Source organism: Siphateles boraxobius, unplaced genomic scaffold, assembly GCF_051911475.1.
Source record: "Siphateles boraxobius isolate OS27281-9 unplaced genomic scaffold, OSU_SipBor_1 143, whole genome shotgun sequence".
Lineage (NCBI taxonomy): Eukaryota > Metazoa > Chordata > Actinopteri > Cypriniformes > Leuciscidae > Siphateles > Siphateles boraxobius.
Window position 1 is genome coordinate 186,580 of NW_027508748.1, and position 24,596 is coordinate 211,175.

A 24,596-nucleotide genomic window follows, 5' to 3' on the forward strand; every position below is an offset into this window, starting at 1 on the left:
GACCTAGGTCTTTTGCCTGACACCCTTCATTCACATACAACGTAACATGCGGGACTGAGTTATCAACCCTAAACCATGTTCTGGTAAAGTCATTGTCTTCAATTTGCAGTGCTGCCCCTGTTGGTCCTATAATTATATGATGTGATCTCAAGTGTACTTCCTGACCCTCAGTTTTCTTGAACCAATCTTTTTCCTGCATTGGATCCCTAAGGGGGTCATATATCATTGTACAGTGATATTCAGTCTCTGGTGGGGTTGGTTTCAGGAATTGTTCTTTTATGTATTTTCCCCAGTTGTTCATTGTTTGTCCTAGCCCCTCATCTAAATTTCCTATCCAAAATGCATTAGCTTGTGGTTCTTCTTGGTCAATTTCACTTATTACTGTCATCTGTTTTATACCTGCATTGTCTATGTATATCCCTTGGGGAGTGCACCATATCTGTAAATTTAGCTTGCATATTGCATCCCTTCCCAGCAGATTGACTGGTGTTTGGTCTGATACTAGCACAGGAATTTTAATCTCAGAGTTCAGAATCAGAATCAGAAAGAGCTTTATTGCCAAGTGTGCTTGCACACACAAGGAATTTGTTTTGGTACTGAGGCTTCCAGTGGACATATACAAATACAACATGAAACATAATACTACAAATTATAAGAATAAAAAATAAAAATATAAATATATGAGAGTAAAACTATCACAGTTGGGTTTAGTCAGAATAGACATTTTCAGATTTACAGATTATGAACCTATTTACAGTGTTTTGAATATTATAAATAAATTAATCTACATATAAGTATCACCTGAGTTGTGGGATATTGCACTAAACAGTGGGAGTATTGCACTTACAGGCATATGCCTTGGGAGGAGTGTTAACTGTTCAGGAGGGAAATGGCCTGTGGGAAGAAACTGTTCCTGTGCCGAGATGTTCTTGTGGCCAGTGATCTGAGTCTCCGTCTTGACGGTAACAGTTCAAACAGGTGGTGTCCAGGGTGAGTGGAGTCTGTGATTATTTTACCTGCTCTCTTCCTCACTCTGGAAGAGTACAGGTCCTGGAGGTTTGGCAGGGGGGCACCAATAATCCTCTCCGCAGTCCGGACTGTCCGTTGTAGTCTCCTGATGTCTGATTTGGTAGCTGAACCAAACCAGACAGTGATGGAAGCGCACAAGACAGACTCAATGACGGCTGAGTAGAACTGAATCAGCAGATCCTGTGGCAAGTTGAACTTCCTCAGCTGGCGAAGGAAGTACAGTCTCTGCTGGGCCTTTTTCACAGTGGAGTCAATGTGATTGTCCCACTTCAGGTCCTGAGAGATGATAGTGCCCAGGAACCTGAATGACTCCACTGCTTCCACAGTGCTGTTCATGATGGTGAGTGGGAGGAGTGCTGAGCTGTTCCTCCTGAAGTCCACGATCATCTCCACTGTTTTGAGCGTGTTCAGCTCAAGGTTGTTATAACTGCACCAGGCAGCCAGCTGTTCTACCTCCAGTCTGTAAGCAGACTCGTCACCGTTTCGGATGAGACCGATGACAGTGGTGTCGTCTGCAAATTTCAGGAGCTTGACAGTGGGGTCTTTAGAAGTGCAGTCATTAGTGTACAGGGAGAAGAGCAGTGGGGAGAGAACGCACCCTTGGGGAGCACCAGTGCTGATTGTGAGTGTCTTGGATGTGTGTTTCCCCAGTCTCACTCGCTGCTGCCGGTCCGTCAGGAAGCTGGTGATCCACTGACAGATCGAGGATGGTATGGAGAGCTGGGTCAGTTTGGCTGTGAGAAGACCAGGCATGATGGTATTGAAGGCCGAACTGAAGTCCACAAAGAGGATCCTTGCATAAGTCCCTGGTCTGTCGAGATGTTGCAGGATATAATGCAGTCCCATGTTGACTGCATCATCCACAGACCTGTTTGCTCTGTAAGCAAACTGAAAGGGATCCAGCAGGGGTCCAGTGATGTCCTTCAGGTGGGCCAGCACCAGTCTTTCAAACGACTTCATGACCACAGACGTGAGAGCGACAGGTCTGTAGTCATTAAGTCCAGTGATTTTGGGTTTTTTGGGGACAGGAATGATAGTGGAGCGTTTGAAGCAGCAGGGAACTTCACACTGCTCCAATGATCTGTTGAAGATCTGCGTGAAGACCGGGGCCAGTTGGTCAGCGCAGGCTTTTAAACAAGCAGATGAGATGCCGTCTGGGCCTGAGGCTTTCCTAGTCTTCTGTTTTTTGAAGACTCGGCTCACGTCCTCCACACAGACCTTAAGCTCAGGTTGGATGGCAGGAGGGGGGAGTGATAATTGGAGAACAGGAGGTGATGCTGAATGTGTGAAGTGCAGATCAGACCGGGTGTGTGGTGTGAATGAGGGCTTTTCAAACCGGCAGTAAAATGAATTTAAATCGTCAGCCAGGTGTTGATTGTCCACAGATCGAGGGGATGGTGACTTGTAGTTGGTAATGTTCCTCAGGCCATTCCAGACTGATGATGGGTCGTTGGATGAAAACTGGTTTTTCAGTTTATCAGAGTAGTTCCTTTTAGCAACTCTGATCTCCTTTGTCAATCTGTTCCTGGCCTGGTTATACAAGATTTTATCCCCACTTCTGTAAGCATCCTCTTTGGCATGACGAAGGTGTTTGAGTTTCCCAGTAAACCATGGTTTATCATTAGTGAATGATAAGAATGTCCTGGTAGGAATGCATGTATCCTCACAGAAACTTATATATGATGTTACAGTATCTGTGAGCTCATCCAGATCATTGGTAGCAGCTTCAAAAACAGTCCAATCAGTGCAATCAAAGCAGGCCTGTAGATTCTGCTCTGCTTCATTAGTCCATCTTTTCACAGTCCTTATTCCAGGTTTAGCTGATTTCAGTTTCTGCCTGTAGGTCGGTATGAGATGAACCAAACAGTGATCAGAGAGCCCCAAAGCTGCCCGTGGGACGGAGTGATACGCATTTCTTATTGTGGTGTTCAATTAAGTTGTTTTGATTGATACTGTGAAGCAGCTTTGATACAATCTGTATTGTGAAAAGCGCTATATAAATATATTTGACTTGACTTGACTTGACTTGGTGTAACAGTGGTCCAGTATATTACTGTCTCTGGTGGGACATGTAACGTGCTGTCTGTATTTTGGTAGTTCACGGGAAAGATTTGCTTTGTTAAAATCCCCAAGAATGATTAAAAGAGAGTCTGGGTACCTTTGTTCCGTTTCAGATATTTGTTCAGCCAGCTGTTGTAGCGCCGCGCTCGCGCACGCGTCTGGAGGGATGTAAACATTCACGAGAATGAAAGAGGAAAATTCCCGAGGCGAGTAGAAGGGTTTACAGTTTATGAAATGTGCCTCTAAATTAGGAGAGCACATCTTCTTCAGTGTTGTTACATCTGAACACCAACTTTCGTTAATGTAGAAACACAATCCACCACCTCTCGTTTTCCCCGTTAGCTCCGCGATGCGATCCGCTCGGAACAGCTGGAAGCCCGGCAGATGTATTGCGTTGTCCGGTATGGCTTCACTCAGCCAGGTTTCAGTGAAGCACAAAGCAGCAGAGTTTAAAAAATCCTTGTTAGTGTGGGTGAGGAGAAGAAGTTCATCCGTTTTGTTAGGAAGGGATCGGAGATTCGCGAGATGAATGCTGGGGAGTGCAGTGTGCAGGCCGCGCTCGCGGAGTTTAACCAGCGCGCCGGCTCGCTTCCCGCGTTTGCGTCTGAACGCGCGTTTGAACAACAACGCTGCACCTCCGACGAGAATGTCCAGCAAAACGTCCGAATAATCAAAAACTGTAGAAAAGGTCTCTGGTGTGTGTTTCCTAATGTCCAGTAGTTCGTCTTTGGTGAAACTGATAGGAAAAGAATGACTAAACGCAGAACAAACGAACAAAAACAACACAATAGCTGGAGAGCTCCACACCGAGGCAGCCATCCGCGGCGCCATCTTGGATCTTTAGTTCTTGACTTTTATGCTGACAGGAGTTGTCATTGGAATTATCTGCGTTAGTCCCGAGAATCCTACTGTCTTTACATATTTTCCAGACCTGGGGAGGTGAGAGGCATAAGTTGGGCTCAAGCAGGTATATGTTGCTCCTGTATCAAGCATAATAGGTGTTATCTTGTCCTCTATCTTAACCCGAAGCATAGGTTCTTGGTCAGCATTAGATGACAACATTGGAAGCTGACTCCTCCCCGTAGGATTCTCTGGGCAGCCCTAGTATCCTTGGTCTGGGCCACGCTACGGATTGACAGGGCCAGACACCTGATAGTGCTGGTTCTGGTTTCCTTGTCGCCATGGCTGCCCTTGCTGGGGTCCATTTTGAGGCCATGGATTAACTGGGCAGAATCTGTTGGTATGCCCAGGCTGATTGCATCCCCAGCAGATACTTGGTTGGTCAGGGTTTCTTTGTTGGTTGTTAAATTGTCTCCCTCTTCCTTGCATTGCTCCATTTCTATGGTTTTGCTGTTCAGGAAGGTATATTACAATGGGTGCAGCTGGTTGCTGTGGGTTTCCTGTGTTAGCAGGCATTTTCTGATTTATGCTGTTTGGTGCTTGTTGGACAACTTGCGGAGCTTGACTTGGTATGTTGACAGCAGCCATCATAACAGTTGGGTCTTCTGTTTCCTTCACAGCAGCGTGCACTTTCTTCTTTTTGTTGATTAATTCATCCAGCTGCAATTGAGTTAGCTTTCTCTGAAGATCCCTTTCTTGGTTTTTCAGTTTTTGCTCATTTTTTCTGTGTTGTTCTACTGCATGAGCCACATGGTCACTGACTTTTGGTGACTTTGAGGTCAGTCCCACCACATCTTCTAACTTGGCTTTCACCGGTGCAGGCATGGCCTCGACAATGGCGGTTCTGAATAGTGCTGTTATTACTGGATCGTGTTCGGGGTCTCTCTCCAATTCCTGCTTCCATCTCCTTGCTTGTTTCTGGACATAAGTGATTGGATTTTCTTCGTCCCCTATTGGCTCCCCCTTCAGTGACTTTGGGTCCATTTGGGTTTGATAATGTTTTCTTAGCACTTGCCATATCAGTGATCTGCATTGGTCCAGTGGTCTGGCGTCCATTCTAGCCGAGTCAATTGCCTGATATAGTCCTGCGTCGTGTAGGATCTCATTAATTCTTGCTCCTCCCACACATCTAGCCAGCAGGGCCTTAACATCTCCCAGGGCCAAAATCTTGCCCATCGTCTCTTCCTCCAGTAATCTGATCCACTTGCCAGCTCCTTCATGTAAATCAGGTAGGCGGGCTATCAGTCCTTCCAGGTCTTGCCCTGCCCATGGCGCACATACTGTCCTTGCTGTCCTTTAATCAGGATGGGGCACTGCACATTCTCTTCCTCTAATTGGTCCATTCCTTGTTTGCACGTGCTTAGTACAGGGCAGAGCTTATGATTCTCCACATGCCAGCCTTCCTCTTCTCTGTACATACTTGGTTTCTTCAGTGGCCGTTCCCTCAGATTGTATGGGGTGGCTGGTGGGGTGGCTGGTGAAATATCTTCCAGGAGTAGGGTCCCTGTTACACTCTTGACTTCCCTGCGGGGTCTAGCTGGGCTGAGGGAGTGTGACTTGTGCTTTCGATGGTTCTGATGTCTCTGGTGTTCTTGAGGTTCGTGTTGCTCTGAGCCCGTGACATTCTTCAGAGATTCCTGTAAGCGTTTAAAGCTGTGATTGATTTGTTCTTCTGTTGCCCTTATATCTTGTTCCAGCTCATCCCGTTCTTGTGCGAATAGCTGATTGGTGTCTACTTCCTGGTTTAGTTTTTCCCCAAGACTCTGCAGGGCTTTCGCTGCATAATGGTATAGATTAGACAGGGTGGGGTTCTTGCGTTCAGTCAGGTGTTTCATACTCAAGCTGCTGCCTTGGCTTCCGTCATGGCTTGATGGCCCCTTGTTTAGCGGAGATGATGCTTCAAATATGTCAGCATCTGTCAATGTTTTGTGGTCATAACCTGCATTCCTGTGGTCTTCTCTTTCCTCCTCCTCTCTTTCCTCTTCCTCATCTTGTGTATCTGTAAGGGTTACGTTGCCTTTGATATTCACAGTGCCCTCCATCAGGGGGAGCTGTTTACCAGTCATATCATAGGGTGGTGCATAAGGGGGTGGGGTTTCTATTATGCTATCTTTTTTCTCAGTTTTTTCTTTTAGTTCCTTAATCAGCTGTATGGCTTTGTCTCTAAACAAATTCAAAACCTCTTGTTCCCTTCCTCTTTTCTCCCCCCTTTTCTGGAATCTGCGATTCCAAATGATGTCCTCCCCCAAGTAAATTAGTTTGAAATCCCAGGTTATGTTGTCCTCAAACCATCGACCTCTTGCAGTTATTTTCCCTTCCCTATACAAATAAGTAAGAGATGGGGTCAACTTTACCTCATGACCTTTCCACATGGTTATTAAAATATTCAGTTCTTCTCGGGTGCAAGTTTTTAGTGTTAATGGCTCAAATAAATCAACTAAGGTTTTTCTTTCTTTTTTATCCAGTAGCCTCCTCCCTCTTCTCCCTCTTTTGCCATGCCTATTCGTCCAGAGCTTCAGCATCCTCGTTGGTGCCTGACTGTTCTTCCAATTCTTCCTTATTTCGCCATACTTCTACCCACATATGCCGAATACTGCGTGGGTTGTTTTTCAGCACTACCATTACCACTAGTTTTTTCAGTGTCCAATTCTCTACCAGTGCTGGCCTGACATCTCCTCTTCTCCCTGCCTCAAAGATTACATCACTTTCCCACTTAACTGGCCTGATGCATGAGCACACTGTCATGTAAAGGTTGTTTAAAATTGTTGCCCCTCCCATATCCTGGGGCCAGCGGTATGTAGCATTTCTGTGCAGGTATGGGACATATACTGGATTTATTTTAATTTCTGATGCAGTGAATGCTGATTCCAGAAGAATAGCTTTGGGAAAGTGAAATTTGTTCAAATGCGGCTTCAAAACCTCAAATGTTATTTGGTTTTTAACTATCTCAATCCAATCTAGCAAAGGCCAGTCTTTATCAAGCTGGTCAAGTTTCGCAATTTTTGTCAAGTTTCGCAAGAGTTCATTTCTTTTTTGATCTGTTAACTCCTGTCTTTGTCCTGTCTCATCCACAAATTCTTTTTCCAACCAAAAATGATTTTTAATTCCCTTCGTTTGTTTTAGGGCCTGCTCAAACCTTTCTTTATCTTTGTATTGAGCCAATGCTCTCCTATGCCTCTCTTTCTCGTATTCACTGAGTCCCTCCCACATTTGTTTTCTCCTTGACTTCAAACTTTTTCTTTAAACCTTTTCCTAGCTTTTTATCGTCTCTTTATTTTCTTGCTTTATTTGCAATCCGTCTATTCATGTGCTTAGAATTTTGTTCACACGTTTTTTACTCCTTCTTTAATATCAAAATATATGGAAAGCTCCAATATTCAGTTTAACTCTCTTTCACCAAGCGCTGAGTTTCCCTATCTGGATCACAATTTTTGCAGTCTGGCAAATGGCCAAATAGTCGACAAAACCAGTTCTTTGGAGTGTTCTTTGTTTTTTGGTAAACACCGTTCTTTACTTTATCTCTACTTGTTGGCTTTACTTTATCCATTAGTTTCTAACACTTTTCTTTTCCATTCTTATAATTCTTTTCTTTTTATTCTTATTCTGGGCTTTTCTGCTACTGCTACTATTTCTCACTAATTGGCTCAGCTATCCTCTGCTTCCCAGCGCTATCACTGATTAATACCTAGTTAATGGCCCGCTTGGCAGAATGCCCGGAAGGGCCAAAAACTCCCTTCTCTCTGTATCTCACTCCTCTATGGTATGATTTTATATTCTTTAACTTAATTATTTTTAACTTTTCTTGCCTTTTTCTGTATAATACTTTTATTAATAAGTTTATATGATTTTTAGATATTTTGTTCTTTATCTATCCTTTACCTTCACTTTTGTGCACATTTTAATCCCCCTTTACTTCTTTTTTAATAGACAAACAAACAAATGGGCAGTGTACTTCTTACACTGCCTGGTGCCTTCAAACACTTCTTTTACTAGACAGTATATTCTTACTTCATGAGCGTAATCTCCAGGCTATGCACTTCTAGCTTTTTAAGACAAAAAAACACACAGCAACTTCTCTGGACCTTGCTCCTCCTCGGTATCACACCACAATTAAGATCACATGCTCCGAGGCCTTATTTCTATTGGTAGCGAAGCATCACATGTATAGTTTTTTTTTTTAAATTACATCATACATGTTTTTAGTACTTTCCTGTACCTTGCACTAACGTCATCTATGCATTACATGGGTTTTTAGGTACTTTTCCATCTCTACATTGCCCTATGGCCTACTTTTGCTTAGTATTACAATATTCAGACTCAAGCATCAGATAGAGGAGGAGTAGCAGGATTCTCCAACAGTAGCAGCTTTTCTGTGGGGGAAAGAATGGGCCGCTAGTAGCATCTTGGTGCATTGCGACAACGAAGCAACAGTGCATTGCATTAACAAAGGCTGTTCCCATTCACCTGCTCTGATGCCACTCCTAAGCCGTCTCACCTGGATTTCAGCCTGCGACCAATTCATCAAAATTGCTAAACACGTCCCTGGGTCAGAAAACCAAATCGCTGACTCCCTGTCTCGTTTTCTGTTTCAGAAATTCAGGATGCTGGCTCCAGAGGCAGATCAATTCCCAACTCCGGTACCTCGCTATTCGGTACTGATATTCCCGTAAACGAGAAGTTCTCAGGTTAAATCTCCTCTGGAGCCCCTGTTCATAGACGAATCCAATAAAACCTGTGACACGCTTTTGGTTCCAGAAAGACCTCAAATCTGTTCTCCAACAGTCAGGCGTTCCAGCAAGAATTTTTACGTGATAATGTGACCAACCGGTTCCAAAAAAAAACAAAACACAAGTTCCTCACTGATTAAAACCACTTGGGGTCTCTTTTTTTTTCCGTCCAGCGAGCATTTGGCTTCAGCGGACGCAGTGACAAAATCCCTCGGTCGAGCACCCACGTTCCTATTTTTCTGTTTTCTCTTTCTGTCCAGCGAGCATTGGTCTCACAGCGGATGCAGCGAGAACTTTCCCGGTAGAGCACTTACGTTTTCTCTCTCGTCCAGCGATTGGTCTCACAGTTGATGCAATGTGAGAAAATCTCCCGGTTGAGTACTCATTTTTCCTCTTTTTCTGGTTTCTCTCTCGTCCAGCGAGCACTGGTCTCACAGCGGACGCAGTGTGAGAAAATCTCCCAGTTGAGAACTCATTTTTCTCTTTTCTCTGGTTTCTCTTTCTGTCCAGCGAGCATTGGTCTCACAGCGGACGCAGCGAGAACTTTCCTGGTTGAGCACTTACGTTTTCTCTTTCATCCAGCGAGCATTGGTCTCACAGCAGACGGAGCGAGAACTTCCCCCAAACACTGGTCTCACAGCGGACGCAACAAGAACCCTCCACTAAGCATAGATCGGAATTGTCACTCAACCGTCGGCGGGTAAGGCCCGTCGGAAACAAGCTGCCCTCCTGGTTGAGCATCCAGGCCCCTCCTCAAGATGCCAGCCCGCCAAACTCGGCACTCATTTGAGGGGGTCTTTAGTCCGGCGGCTGTCCTCTGCTCTTTAGTACTCTGGGTTCGGGCCAAACTCCGAGCTCAGAGCCCTCCCCCCGGACAGCACACCAAAGGCATTAAACCTTACCCACTCTAATTGTATGTAAGTGGGATCTCGTGAAATATATATAAGCAAAAACAGGTATCCACAGTATACAAAAGGGTTTGGGGTTTGTTCGAGGCACTACCGTAGCACTCTTGCATCAACATGGTAAACAAGTACCGACTTCTTCTTCTTCTGTCAGGTTTTATGGCAGTTTACAGTCAAACTGTATTACCGCAATCTACTGGACTGAGATTAGGATGACCATATTTTGATTTCCATAAAAGAGGACACTCTGCCTGGCCTCAAGACACAAATTCAGACAGGCTTCTCAGAGCATAATGAACTTGCTTTATTATGCCTTGATGGTACAAAAATAACTGCCGTAATAAAATAAAATAAAATCTGTAACAACCTGTAACAAAATAATAGCTCTCTTTTCAAATAAATAAATAATATAAAATAATGTTCTAAATATGACCTCTTCTGTGTTAGAAAATCCAGCTTCAACAAAAAATCTCTTAATATCTTTTCAATGTAATAAGATAAATAATAAAATAGTCTCACAAATATACTCACTTAACAAACAAAAAGGATCTAAACTTTTAATTTTTTAGTTGTCTTCTTCATCCTGCTTTTCTTCTTCATCCTCCTTGTCTGCCCATCCATATTTGGCTGTAGAGCTGATCTTTCCCAGCAGTTTTCGGTTGCTCAACAAATACGCATAAAAGTCTTTGCAAGAAGTGTCTTTGAAATTGTATTACACTAATAGAATCCCCTTCAGTGACTCAACAGACAGCTGGTTCCTCTCCTTGGTCCACTGGCTGTGCATCAGTGAGAAAACCCTCTCAAAATTTGCATTGTGAGAGGGAAGTGCAAAGACAAACTGCGCAATCTTCAGTAGCTCTGAGTAACATGCAATGCTTTTTGCCTTCTCAAAATATTTGGCCCACTTCTGATGCACCAGCAGGCCACTGAACTCCTCATCACTCTTGCACCTTTCTAAGAATTGGGGGACAGTACGTGGGAAAATTTCTTTGCAGTTCAACTGTGAAGCTGCACTTACGCTTCGGCATTTTGTGTGCAATGCTTCTCGCCTGCTCTGCTCTCTGCACTGTGTATGTGCCGTCGCAGAGCCGCCCACAAGGCAGCCTCTCGGGAATTACGTCACGCAACAAAGTACAGCATTGTGTAAAAGGTAAGCGCCAGTCAATTTAAAGTACATGCTTAACGGTCCCATGAAAAACATTGAAAACCGGACATTTTCATGAATTTATAATCCCCCCCTGGACGCCCCGGACGCCCCGGACAGCGCGTAAAAAGTGGACATGTCCGGGCAAAAGAGGACGTTTGGTCACCCTACTGAGGTGCAATCAAATGGATATCATTCAAGATAAATAAATTAAATCATATTTGCTAACTTTGTTTCTTTGATAAATTTTATCATAGCATTAGTGATGTTTTCTGATCTAGTCTCACATAATAGTGTTTCTAAAGAAAAGGCTTTTAAGTACCGACTTTAGGTTTGGCCTTGGCTTATGTAGCCCAAACGTTGCCCCTTTTTGGGCCACACCATTTTCAGGTACATATAACATTGAATAAAAGTACTTCATCTGTAATTGCGACTTTTTATCTCACAATTCTGACGTTTTTTCTCACAATTGCGAATCTACATCTCGCAATTCTGACTTTTTATCTCAGAATTGCGTGCTGGTGAATGCCCAATTTTACCAAACACTTATATTTTTTACCAGCCACTTATTCCGGAATTCAAATTTTATAAAAGAAAGTGCACTAGCATATTTTGAATTGCTTCAATACATTATTTTTTATTATTAATACATATTTTATTAATATAGGCAATTAAAAAGTGATGTGAAAAAACCCTGTGAGACCATGGTAAAATTGTGTTTGGTCAGTTTGGTCATATTCTACAGCCTACATGTTTAATAAACAAAACAAAAAAATATTGACTCATCTGTCAGTAACATAGCATTAAAGTGTCACTTTAGTCTTCTTCAGAGTCATCATCATCTTCCTCCTCAGACGTCTCCTTCTCATCTTTAAGTTGGGTCTTTCTCTTCTTGGCTCCTCTTTCCATGAAATCTGTCCTCCTCGCTCCTTTCTCCGAAATACTGAAGCCTTTATAAAATAACTCAGTGCTAATGCACAGCCATACAGTGCTGAGGCTTACTCGCACGCTATTGGTCAGTAAAATGATCCGAACTTGCCACTACTAGTGCGTGCGTGCGTGTGTGCACCAGTGCTGCTTCCCCAGCAGTGGCAGGTAATGTGACTTTATCACAATTAGCTTACTTCTCATTTCAAAAACAACATGTTTAACACAGAATACTTCTTGATTCATGAAAATATAGGCAATTGACAGTACAAAAAAATCTGATATGTCAAAATAGTGTTGTAGTATAAATGTAGACTAATAGACCTTGACAAGCGACATTGACAAGATAAAGGAAAAACAAGTCTGTGTTGCTGAATACCAGGCTTCTACAGTTTTAGATACTAAAACAACTTTTTCACACGTCCTTTATAAAGCAGTGTTTAATAAAAAAATATTTGAGGGTATTTAGGAAGGTATATGTATTATTTACTTATGATATTAATTATTATTATTGTTAGCATTAATAATTAACTTATTTATGTTTCATTTTCAATTAGTCCCCCACAAAACACAGCAGATGAAGTTCTTCAGAAGCTGTTGCCTGTGGTTACAGCAACTAGATCAGCTTGGTAAGTAACACTGAGAACAAGCGTCACTGTTAAAACATTATAACAGTTCTTACTTAAACATTATACATTAAAGGAGAACTCCGGGCAATTTTTAAGTTAATCTTGATCGTTATATCTCTGTGAGTACTGTCTATAGAAAAAAAAAAACGAACCGGATTGGTGCTTGCAACACGGAGCTGTTCCCGCAAATGCCCAGAGCTCCCCCTCAGCTAAAACGGCAGTTTTGGGGGCATATACATAAAGAGTGTCTTTGTGCCTTTTAACAGACACAAAATGCAATTAAAATATCTGGCCCTTACATGTGAACAAGATGCGTTTAGCAACTTTGCCATTGTATAAATTCACCTAAATAGTGTTTTAGACGGCTAGCTGTAGTCTCCCGCTGAAGTCCCGTAGGAACTCAGTTGTAGCCAAAGGTAAATAGCAGTGTGTAGGTGAAGAAGAAATGGTTCGCGTTTGTGCTGTACAAGGATGACAACACAGACACAACACAGCGCCCAAATTGAAGGATAAATAAAGTTTACATTACCTCCACAGTAGTTGCACACGTCTTCGTCCACGGAATCGCTTTTATCTTCAACCGGCCCTGCTGTGTTGTGTCTGTGTAGTCATCCTTGTCAAAGTGTTCGCTGCAAATGCGGTAATCTTTAGCGCGTAGTACTTGTATGGGAGTTTGCACGTCAAGTTGAAGTACAACTAGCCTCAAATGCAGAATCTCGAGGTCATGGAAAGGAAGACAATGAAAATAAGTTCTTGTATTTTCGCATTATGCTGCCATAATTCGGAATGGCACAAACGCGAACCATTTCTTCTTCACTTGTGATAAACTCTCCGATCATCACTCTTCACACACTTCGCTCCTCCCACCTGCACACTGCTATTTCTCTCTCGCGCGCGCGCGCGATCAGATTCAGCGCCGTTTTGCTACAGCGATTCTCAAGAATTGTTGCAGTTTCGAATCACCAGTACACTGAACCGAAAACTGTTTCTTTCGGACCCATCATCTGAGAACTGATGATCTCCGCGGGATGAAAGAATTTACGTCATTGCGTCACTCTAAATGAAGTCATTGCGTGATGACGTAAAAGAACCGGTGAACAAGTTTTTTGAACCAGTTCATTGAAACGAACTGTCCGAAAGAACCGGACTTCCGATCACAAATATTACAACTGAGTTCCCACGGGATTTCAGCGGGAGACTACAGCTAGCCGTCTAAAACACTATTTAGGTGAATTTAAACAATGGCAAAGTTGCTAAACGCATCTTGTTCACATGTAAGGGCCCTGTTCATGTTGGACAGATATTTCAATAGCATTTTGTGTCTGTTAAAAGGCACAAAGACACTCTTTATGTATATGCCCCCATAACTGCCGTTTTAGCTGAGGGGGAGCTCTGGGCATTTGCGGGAACAGCTCCGTGTTACAAGCACCAATCCGGTTAGTTTTTTTTTCTATAGGCAGTACTCACAAAGATATAATGATCAAGATTAACTTAAAAATTGCCCGGAGTTCTCCTTTAACGGTTTAACAAATAATACGAGTCACACTTCAGCTTCGAAACCCTCCTCTGATCTTACCTAATTTGTGATCTATGTAACCGTTTTTATGATATTTGTGAGAAATTTATTTTCAAATATATGCATTTATAATGTATATAAACATTTATATTTATTTTAAATAATTTTTTTTAAATTATTTAAATGTTAATATGTTTATTTAGGTAAAAAACAGACGTATAGAGACAATCTGTTAGAATAACAGTTAAACTTACTGATATATTGAATTAATTGTTCAGAAAAGAGATATTGCACAAATTATAAACACAATTAAGAAAAACAAAGATTTCTGTTTTGATCTGAGAGAGTGAAGAGTGTGTCATTGTTCTCTACAGGTTGTATGATTGTGGAGTCACAGATGAAGGTTGTATTGCTCTGGCTTCAGCTCTGAGATCAAACCCCTCACACCTGAGACAACTGAATCTGTCTGGGAATAAAGTAGGAGATTCAGGAATCAAGCAGCTTTCTGCTCTACTGCAGGATCCTCACTGTAAACTGGAGATACTGAGGTAAGATCGTCTCTACCATAAAGACTCTGAGTGAATAAGGATTAATATGTACAGTAGATAGTGCATACAATATATCTTCTTGATTATTATTGTGACTTATTCACGATACAGCACAGCCTCTCGTACCTTATTGCTTACATATAAGCTGTACTTAATATATTAAGAGACTATATACAAATAATTGGGTGCCAATACGATATATTGCGATTTTTAATTAATTTCGATTCTTCAATATTGCGATTCGATATTGCAATGTATTGTGATTTGTTTTTAACACTAGATTATGGGGAAAAGTTAAATCATACACTTATACAGACTGTACATGATGTATAAGATGAGTCAGATTTACAAAAACAATTAATCACATCTTTCTGAATTTTATTTCAGAAGCATCATATAGTACTACATTCTCTAAACAATTCAATAACAAATACATTTTTTAATAGTCACTTGTCGCAACCTAGTGGCAAAACAATGTAATCGATAAATGCTTTATTTTAAGTGTCAAGTTTCTAACAAAAGCGTCTCGGTTACGTATGTAACCCTAGTTCCCTGATAGGGAACGAGATTCTGCGTCAAACCCTGTGGGAACGCCCCTGCGTTGTGCGTCATGAAGCACGTATGGAATCAGCCCAATGGAGAGATGGAACGTCATAGGCGGGTGACGTTATCGACCAGGAAACTATAAAGCACCCCATAAACACAAGCGCAACAGCTTCTGATTGGCCTGAAGGAAGCGCTAGCGGGAATGCCGGGAGTATGGTGGAATGATGCAGCGTCTCGTTCCCTATCAGGGAACTAGGGTTACATACGTAACCGAGACGTTCCCTTTCAAGGGAACTCGAGCTGCGTCAAACGCTGTGGGAACGCTAATACCCACGTCGCCATAGGACTAAGTCGACCGCCATGTGAGAACTAGCGCACAGAGGACGAGAGCACCTGTGCCCCAGGGGTAGAACTTAAGTCTAGGTCGTAAAACTTAATGAAAGTATGCGGTGAAGACCATCCAGCCGCATCACAAACGTCACTGAGGGAAACTCCTGACAGTAAGGCTTTAGAAGCCGCCATACTCCTGGTAGAGTGGGCTCGTACAGCCAAAGGTGAAGGCTGACCAGCCGACTCATAGGCAAGTGAGATAGCCTCGACCACCCACTTGCTCATTCTCTGTTTAGACGCGGGACACCCCTTCTTGGGTGTCCCAAAGCACACAAATAGTTGTTCTGACTTCCTCCACAGGGCAGTTCTGGCGTCTAACGCCCTAACAGGGCAGAATAAATTAAGTTTCTCCTGGTCAGACGACAGAAATGGAGGAGGACAAAAGGCCTGCAGAACTGTAGGTCTAACAACATTAGTAGGGACCTTGGGAACGTAACCTGGTCTAGGATGCAGAAAAGCCTTAACCATGCCAGGCGAAAATTCCAGGCACGAGGGTGAAACCGACAGAGCCTGCAAATCTCCGATTCTCTTTAGTGAGGAAGAAAGATAGTCTTAAACGTGAGAAACTTCTCAGGAACTCCTTCGATAGGTTCAAGAGGAGCTAGGGAAAGACCTTCTAATACGATGGCCAGATCCCAGGCCGGCACCCTCGTACGAACTGCTGGCCTCAGCCTCAGTGTGCCACGAAGGAAACGAGTTATAAGCGGGTGTCTCCCAAGAGAAACTCCACTGAAAGGGACGTGGTAAGCAGCCAGTGCCGCCACATACACCTTTAGTGTGGAGGGGGATAGCCCTGTGGAGAAGTGCTCCTGCAGGAATTCCAGCACTGCACCCACTGGGCAGTTAACTGGGTCCTGCAGGTGCTCTCCACACCAAGAAGTGAAGAGTTTCCACTCCGAGGCATAAAGCTTCCTCGTGGATGGAGCTCTGGAGTGAAGAATGGTCTCAACAACCTCGGTTGAGAGACCAGAGTTCATGAGCTGGGCCCCCTCAGAGGCCAAGCCCACAATACTGGGCGGGGGTGAATTATCATGCTGCCCGCCTGAGAGAGTAGATCCCTCCTGACCGGGAGCTCCAACGGAGAGCCGTCCAGGGGAGAAATCAGGTCCGCAAACCATACTCGGGCCGGCCAGAACGGGGCTACTAATAGTAGGCTGACCCCGTCCCGGCGAACCCTCTCCAGAACTCCAGGTAGCAGAGCAATCGGGGGAAAGGCGAACAGACGTGACCTCGGCCACGGCTGCACCATAGCGTCCAACCCCAGAGGGGCTGGATGGCTGATGGAAAACCACAGATGACAATGCGTGGTCTCCTTGGAAGCGAATAGGTCCACCTCGGCGCGACCGAAACTCAACCAAAGGAGCCCCACCACCTCGGGATGGAGTCTCCAATCCCCCGGCCTCGGCCCCTGTCTCGACAAGGAGTCTGCTACCACATTCAAATACCCAGGAAGATACATTGCTCTCAGAAATAGTAACCTCCCTTGGGACCACAGGAGGATCTGACGGGCCAACTTGTAAAGCCGGCGAAACCGCAGGCCCCCCTGATGATTTATATAAGAGACCACCGACGTGTTGTCTGACTGAACTAACACATGATGACCTCTCAGGTCTGCTAGGAAGTGTTTCAGAGCCTGGAACACCACCAACATCTCTAGACAATTTATAAGCCGTGATAGATGATGGTCCTGCGACAGCCCTTGGGCTGGACGACCACTCGTGACCGCCCCCCACCCTGTGAGGGAAGCATCCGTCGTTGGTGTTACGCGACGACAAAGAGCCCCCATCACAGGCCCTTTGAATAGGAACCAAGTTTCTTTCCACATGACCAGAGCACGAAGGCAGCGCCGCGTGACTATGACCGTGCGGAGCGGATTTCCCCTCGGGGAGAATCCCTTGGTCCTGAGCCACCACTGTAGCGATCTCATGTACAACAGGCCGCAAGGTATAACGTCGGACGCTGCTGCCATCAGACCCGACAGTCTCTAAAACTGTTTTTACAGTAAGTAGCTGGCCTAGCTTTACTTGTTTCACAGCTGAGAGAATCGAAACGATGCGGGTCGGAGCGAGTCGCACCTGCATCGAAACCGAAACCCAAACGACACCCAGAAAAGTGGTCTTCTGAGGAGATAATACACTTTTCTTTAAGTTCAGCCTCAACCCCAACTTCCTGATATGAACGAGAACGACATCTCAATGTCGAACCGCCATCTGCTCTGTCTGAGCTAAAATCAACCAATCGTTGATGTAATTGAGAACACGAACACCCTGAAGCCTCAGGGGCACTACTGCTGCGTCCATGCATTTCGTGAAAGTGCGGGGAGATAAAGCTAGGCCAAATGGAAGAACCCTGCGCTGGTACACCTCGCCCCCGAAGGCGAACCTCAGGAACTTCCTGTGTTGTGGAAGGATGGAAATGTGGAAGTACGCCTCGCTTAGATCTATCGTGACAGACCAGTCCTCGGATCTGATTTGTGACACGATCTGCTTGATAGTGAGCATCTTGAATTTTGGCTTCCTTACCGAGCGATTCAATAGGCACAGGTCTAAAATTGGACGCAACCCCCCATCCTATTTTGGAACGATGAAATATCGGCTGTAATAGCCTGACTCCACACTGGGAGGAGGAACCCGTTCTATAGCCTCCTTTTGAAGGAGTGCTTTCACCTCTTGTTCCATAACCAGAGCCTGCTCGGGGCCCACCACTGTAGGCAGAACCCCTCTGAATCTTGGTGGACGACACCTGAATTGGATAGCATAATCCCTTTCTATTGTCTGCAGGACCCAATGAGATATTTTTGGAAGGCTTCTCCACTCTGCCAGAAATTCTACTAAGGGTACCAGTCTCCCGAGACTGGCCTCTGGTGTAACTTGAGCAGCAAACGCAGCGCCCTGTAACGGCAAACCGGCAGGGAACAACTGGTCTAACCGCTCTGAAACCCTCCTCAGAGGGAGTGAGCGTCCCTCGGGAAATCGCTCGCTGGGACCGTCTGCGCCCCGGCATGAAGCCGGGGTTGGCAGAACGGGCCCCTGAGGGCACCGAGGAAGAATGGGCACCGTAGAAAGAGGTGAACACCTTTCCACCTCGGTGGGGTCCACCCTCAGTGTCCTGCGCGCCGTGGCGCCAGGACTTCTTCTTAGCCGAAGCCTTCTTAGCTAATATAACTGTCCTCAGATCAGTTCTATTACTGGGAGATTTCGGCTGAGATCCCTATATTATGATCTCGCAGACGGCCGGGGCTGCTCCCGCCCAGCAGCCCCAGGGACATGAATTTTTAAAGGGAGAAATTTCTTAAAAGCTGTTGTTTGCTTTTCCTTCTCCTGGAATTTATCGATGACAGAATTTACAGCATCGCCAAATAAACCCAGGGGGGAGAGAGGAGTGTCCAAAAGGAAAGCTTTTTCTTTTTCTTTTATATTTGTCAGATTTAACCACAGATGTCTTTCTGCGGCCACCGGAGCTGCCATAGATCAATCCACTAGCTTAGCCGACTCTCTGGTTGCGCGCAGGGATAAATCAGCAGCCTGACGCAGTTCGCGAACCACGTCAGCACTGACCTCCTCACTCTCACTCACGTCCCTCAGCAGGTCAGCCTGGTATGCCTGCATAATAGACATACTATGCAGACATGACGCAGCCTGACCCGCCGCCGAATACGCTTTACCCACAAAAACCGAAATATTTCTAAGAGGCTTGGTGGGTAATGCCGGTGCCTTAACAGATGACGCAGCCTCGAGGGAGAGAAAACTCGCAAGCGTCTCTTCTACGCGAGGCATAGCCGAATAACCATATGATTTTGCCCCCACAATATTAGAATATGTTGAAGTCTGGGGACTAAACACTCTATATGACACCGTTTTTTTCCACGATTTCGACACCTCTGTGTGGAAAAAACGGCCAGCACCGGCGTGGAGGTTGCACTCGTGACGGCAAAAAACTCTCATCTAATTTTGATTTAGAAACAGACTCCTGTCTAGTCACTGGCCATACAATGCTGAGTTTTTCTACAGCTCTTGTTAATACCTCCACTAGCTCATCACTTTCGGGAGTGTAAGGTGGCGAATCCTCCACATCTCCCTCATTTATAACTGGTGCCTCAGCCCGAGCGGAAGAAACAGCAGCGCGTGCTTCCGAAAACGGGACTGAGGCACTGGATCTCACAGGTGAAGGGAGAGATAAGGCAGAGCCCCTCTCTAACCCCGCTGAGAGATCCATCTGCGATCCCCACGATACGCGACGTCGCTCTGCCTCGGCAAGAGCGGGACCCGAACCGCGGGGAGAGCGCACCGAACCGCTCTCCTCGAAGAACGCCCGGCGGGAGCGGAGCGTCCTTAATGGTAGACGCTCGCAATGCTCACAATCAGCTCCCTCGAGAGCTGACTGGGCATGCTGCACTCCCAAACAAACAACACAAAGAACGTGTGTATCCCCACTCGTAAAATAACGCGAGCAGGGAGGGACACACTTCCTAAACTGCTGTTCATTCGCCATATCTCTCTTAATATATATATATATATATATATATAAATTGTTTGTGTGGTGCAGAGTATGTAAAGACAGACAATATTCACACAGGGACATATTCACATATAGTGCGACTGAAGGCACAGAAAGCTGTTGCGCTTGTGTTTATGGGGTGCTTTATAGTTTCCTGGTCGATGACGTCACCCGCCTAAGACGTTCCATCTCTCCATTGGGCTGATTCCATACGTGCTTCATGACGCACAACGCAGGGGCGTTCCCACAGCGTTTGACGCAGCTCGAGTTCCCTTGAAAGGGAACTGATTTACTCTATTGTGATCGCTACTGTAGACATCAGTGTTTAAATTTAAACTTTAAACTTTTATCCCAGTACTTCCATGATAATTTGAACTATTGTATCACAGAAATAATGATAAATTATTTGGTTTAAAATACCTTTTGTGAAGCTGTTTCATGACAACTCTCTCTGGGTCAGCAGCAGCGCCGTCATATTTAAAATGTTGCGATATGATTTTGTCAAAGGTTTAATAGACAGAGGAATTGGAAGAAGATTGTGTGGGTGTTTGAATGGAGATCACAGTACTGTAAAGATGAATCGTGCCGCTCTACTGTCTTATCTCTCTCTCAGCATATGAGAAGCGCGAAGGCTTTTCAGTGCATTCAGTCTGACGCCGCTTCCACATGTCCACTTGAAAGTGATATTACGACACTCATAGATTTCATCCTCTGTTGGAACAAGAGTGTCTAACTTCTGTCGACCTCGTCTATAAGCAAGGACAAAAATAAAGCAATTCAATTTGAACAAATATCGATTCTGGAATAAGAAAAATCTATTTTAAAACAGTAAACAAAAATATTGCGATAGTTTGGTGAATTGATTTTTTCCCAGCCCTAACACACACACATATTCCTTAAAATGTTTACCAATACATTAAGCACACACACACATGTTGGATTTCCATGTTTTATGGGGACTTTCCATAGAAAAAATATTTTCATACTGTACAAACTATATATTCAATCCCCTAATCCTAACTGATGTATTTTAACAAAGTGAACTGATGAGTATTTCTATACATTTCATATTGACAGCATTATGTTATTTATTGTTTAAGTGTTATGTTTATCTCTGGATATAGGCTTAATGTGGGTCATTGTTCTCTACAGGTTGGATTATTGTTGGGTCACAGATGAAGGTTGTGCTGCTCTGGCTTCAGCTCTGAGATCAAACCCCTCACACCTGAGAGAACTGGATCTGTCTGAGAATAAAGTAGGAGATTCAGGAATCAAGCAGCTTTCTGCTCTACTGCAGGATCCTCACTGTAAACTGAAGACACTGGGGTAAGATCATTTCTACCATAAAGACTCGGAGTGAATAAGGATTTATATTTAGAGTAGATAGTGCATACAATATATCTTCTTGACTATTATTGTGACTTATTCACGATACAGCCTCTCGTACCTTATTGCTTACATATAAGCTGTAGTTAATTTATTAAGAGACTATATACAAATAATTGGGTGCCGATACGATATGTATTGCGATTTTTAAGAATTGCGATTCTTCAATATTGCGATTCGATATTGCAATGTATTGTGATTTGTTTTTAACACAAGACTATGGGGAAAAGTTAAATCATACACTTATACAGACTGTACATGATAAATAAGATGAGTCGTATTTAACAAAACAATTCATCATCTTTCTGAGTTTTATTTCAGAAGCATCATACAGTACTACATTCTCTGGAATAAATAATTCAATAACAAATACATTTTTAAACATTCACTTGTTGCAACCTAGTGGCAAAACAATGTAATTGATAAATGTGTTATTTTAAATGGCAAGTTTCTAACAAAAGCTGATTTACTCTATTGTGATCGCTACCGTAGACATCAGGGTTTATATTTGAGCTTTAAACTTTTATTCCAGTACTTCTATGATAATTTTAAATATTGTATCACAGAAATAATGATACAATTATGAGGCTGAAAAGACCTTTTGCGAAGCCTGTTCATGACAACTCTCTCTGGGTCAGCGGCATTGCCAACATAGATTTAAAATGTTGCGATATGATTTTGTCAAAGGTTTAATAGACAGAGGAATTGGAAGAAGATCTTGTGGGTGTTTGAATGGAGATCACGGTATTTTAAAGATGAATCGTGCCGCTCTACTGTCTTATCTCTCTCTCAGCATATGAGTAGCGCGAGGGCTTTTCAGTGCGTTCAGTCTCACACCGCGTCCACACGTCCATTTGAAAGTAATATTGCGACACGGAACAAGAGTAGCTAGTTTCTGTCAACCTCGTCTATAAGCAAGGACAAAAATACAGCAATTTAATTTGAATCAATATCGATTCTGGAATAAGAAAAATCTATTTTAAAACAGTAAACAAAAATATTGCAATAGTTTGGAGAATTTTTTTTCCCCAGCCCTAACACACACACATGTTCCTTAAAATGTTTACAAATACATTAAGCACACACACACACACACACACGTTGGAGTTCCATGTTTTATGGGGACTTTCCATAGAAACAATTAATTTCATAATGTACATTGTATAACTGTATATTCAATCCCCCAATCCTAACTGATGTATTTTAACAAAGTGAACTGATGAGTATTTCCATACATTTCATATTTACAGCATTATGTTTTTGTTTTTTCAAGTGGTCATGTTTATCTCTGGATATAGGCTTAATGTGTGCCATTGTTCTCTACAGGTTGTGGGATTGTGCAGTCACAGATGAAGGTTGTATTGCTCTGGCTTCAGCTCTGAGATCAAACCCCTCACACCTGAGAAATCTGGATCTGTCTGTGAATAAAGTAGGAGATTCAGGAATCAAGCAGCTTTCTGCTCTACTGCAGGATCCTCACTGTAAACTGGATACACTGGGGTAAGATCATCTCTACTGTAAAGACTCGGGGTGAATAAGGATTAATATGTACAGTAGATAGTGTATATAATATATGTTTGGCGTAAGCCCCATCCGGTGGTTCAGCGACAGATTCCTGCTTGAACCGTCAGATCCTGCCGGCGGTAGAAGGCAGCGGTGAGGAGTCTCCCTGAAGAGGAACATTTACATCTTACTATATTATTATCCCACAAAAGAAAGTAAAACCAACAGTTAAATAAACCGGACGAGCTACAAACCAGACATCAGATGCAGGTTACCGTGAAGAGGGTTTTTAAAGCACAAATGTTTGGTATAAATCAACTTGCCTTGTAATGCTTGTGCAAATAGACCCTTGCAAAAATTTGAGCATTTCCTCAAAATGTGTGTGTGCAGCTGAAAAGAGGGAAGCAGTGTGTGTTTCACCTGAACCAGGGCTGTCACCATATCAGATTTATCACTACATGATTATCATGGCAAAAATAACACACAATAAGAATATATCACCATATCTATAGAAATCTTAAAAAAATAATAATAATGGTATCAGTCAAATTTATCTTTACTTTGTTTATTTTGTGTTATACTTGAAAAAGAAGAATCACTCCATCTAAAGGAACAATTACACTTAATGCGACCAGTTTGAAATAATGGTGACTCTTTATCACAAGTATACAGTAACACAGCGCTTATAAATCATTTGCAAACTATTAGTTTATAGTTAATGAATAGTATATAATAGTTTATAAGCTGTAGTTAATGTATTAAGAGACTATATACAAATATAGTCACTGTCACTGTAATTAATAAAGTATTATTGTTTAATTAGCTCTTATGTAAAGAGTTAGATAATGCTTTGTTAACAACGTATTAACCATAAATAGTTCTCGCTTTAGATTAGGTAACGGAAAATCTGAAAATTTCATTAAGTGCTTTAATACAGCCTTTATTGGACATTAATTACATTCATATTAAGAGATGTATTTACAAATACATTAAGCTCACACACTCTCTCTCTCTCTCTCTCTCTCTCTCTCTCTCTCTCTCTCTCTCTCTCTCTCTCTCTCTCTCTCTCTCTCTTGGTGCATGCTGGGAGCATTTGGGTGCGTGTGAGGGTTCTCACGAGGGAAGGGTGATTGTGTGCTTGTTTCAACCTTTTCTAAAACTTTTTTTCAATTTTCCTGATTAAAAGTATTGTTGTAGTGATAAGAGTATTTTGAGGATCAGATTGGGAGCGGGATGGCGTCCCTTACGCCACCTGTATCCCTCCGCCATGGAGCCAAGTGTGTGACGGCGAACGGGGTGAATGTGGAGGAAGTGTTACTTGCAGTTGGACAGGAGATCGGGTATCAAAACATTTCATCTGCCTCGCGAATGAACAAAGTGGTGGTTGTGTTTGTAAAAGAAGAGAACCAAGTAAATCGTCTTATAAGCAGTTGAATAGTGGTAAGTGGAGACTTTATTACTGTTTTGCCGCTGGTTGCTCCAACGATTAAAGTGACCGTTTCAAAATGTGCCGCTTTTCATCCAGAGTCAGGAAATAGAACGAGAGCTTTTGCGATATGGTAAGTTTGCTAGCGCAATTACAACCGTTGCTCTCGGATGTAGAAATGAAACGCTAAAGCACGTAATGTCGTTTAGAAGACAGGTTTTTATGTTCCTGAATGAACAGGAGTTAGATGTGTCTTTTAAAGTTTGGGATGAGGGAAGAGCGTATATGGTTTACGCAAATACTGGAAACATGAAATATTTTGAGCGTGGAGATGTTGGGCATAAGCGGCTAGCATGCCCACATAAAGCTCAAGCTGCTGAAGAAGCCGCTAGACACACTGATGAGGTTGATCCTGTGGATGATCTTGAAAACGTGTCTGTAGATGTGGAAGAGAATGAGCCT

The 24,596-nt window shown here is 43.3% G+C and overlaps 1 protein-coding gene across 3 annotated transcripts in view; it reads left to right on the forward strand.

Annotated features, from left to right (window-relative positions):
- Positions 1–24,596, forward strand: part of LOC143738298 (NLR family CARD domain-containing protein 3-like) — a 75,571-nt gene that overhangs the window by 32,737 nt on the left and 18,238 nt on the right. For all 3 annotated transcript variants that reach the window (XR_013203876.1, XR_013203877.1, XM_077230362.1), the window contains exons 7-10: positions 12,251–12,322; positions 14,213–14,386; positions 20,972–21,145; positions 22,532–22,705. Coding sequence is in view for 1 of the 3 variants with exons in the window: in XM_077230362.1 (XP_077086477.1) it covers positions 12,251–12,322; positions 14,213–14,386; positions 20,972–21,145; positions 22,532–22,705 (594 nt within the window). In the remaining 2 variants the exon portion in view is untranslated. The remainder of the gene's footprint in view (positions 1–12,250; positions 12,323–14,212; positions 14,387–20,971; positions 21,146–22,531; positions 22,706–24,596) is intronic.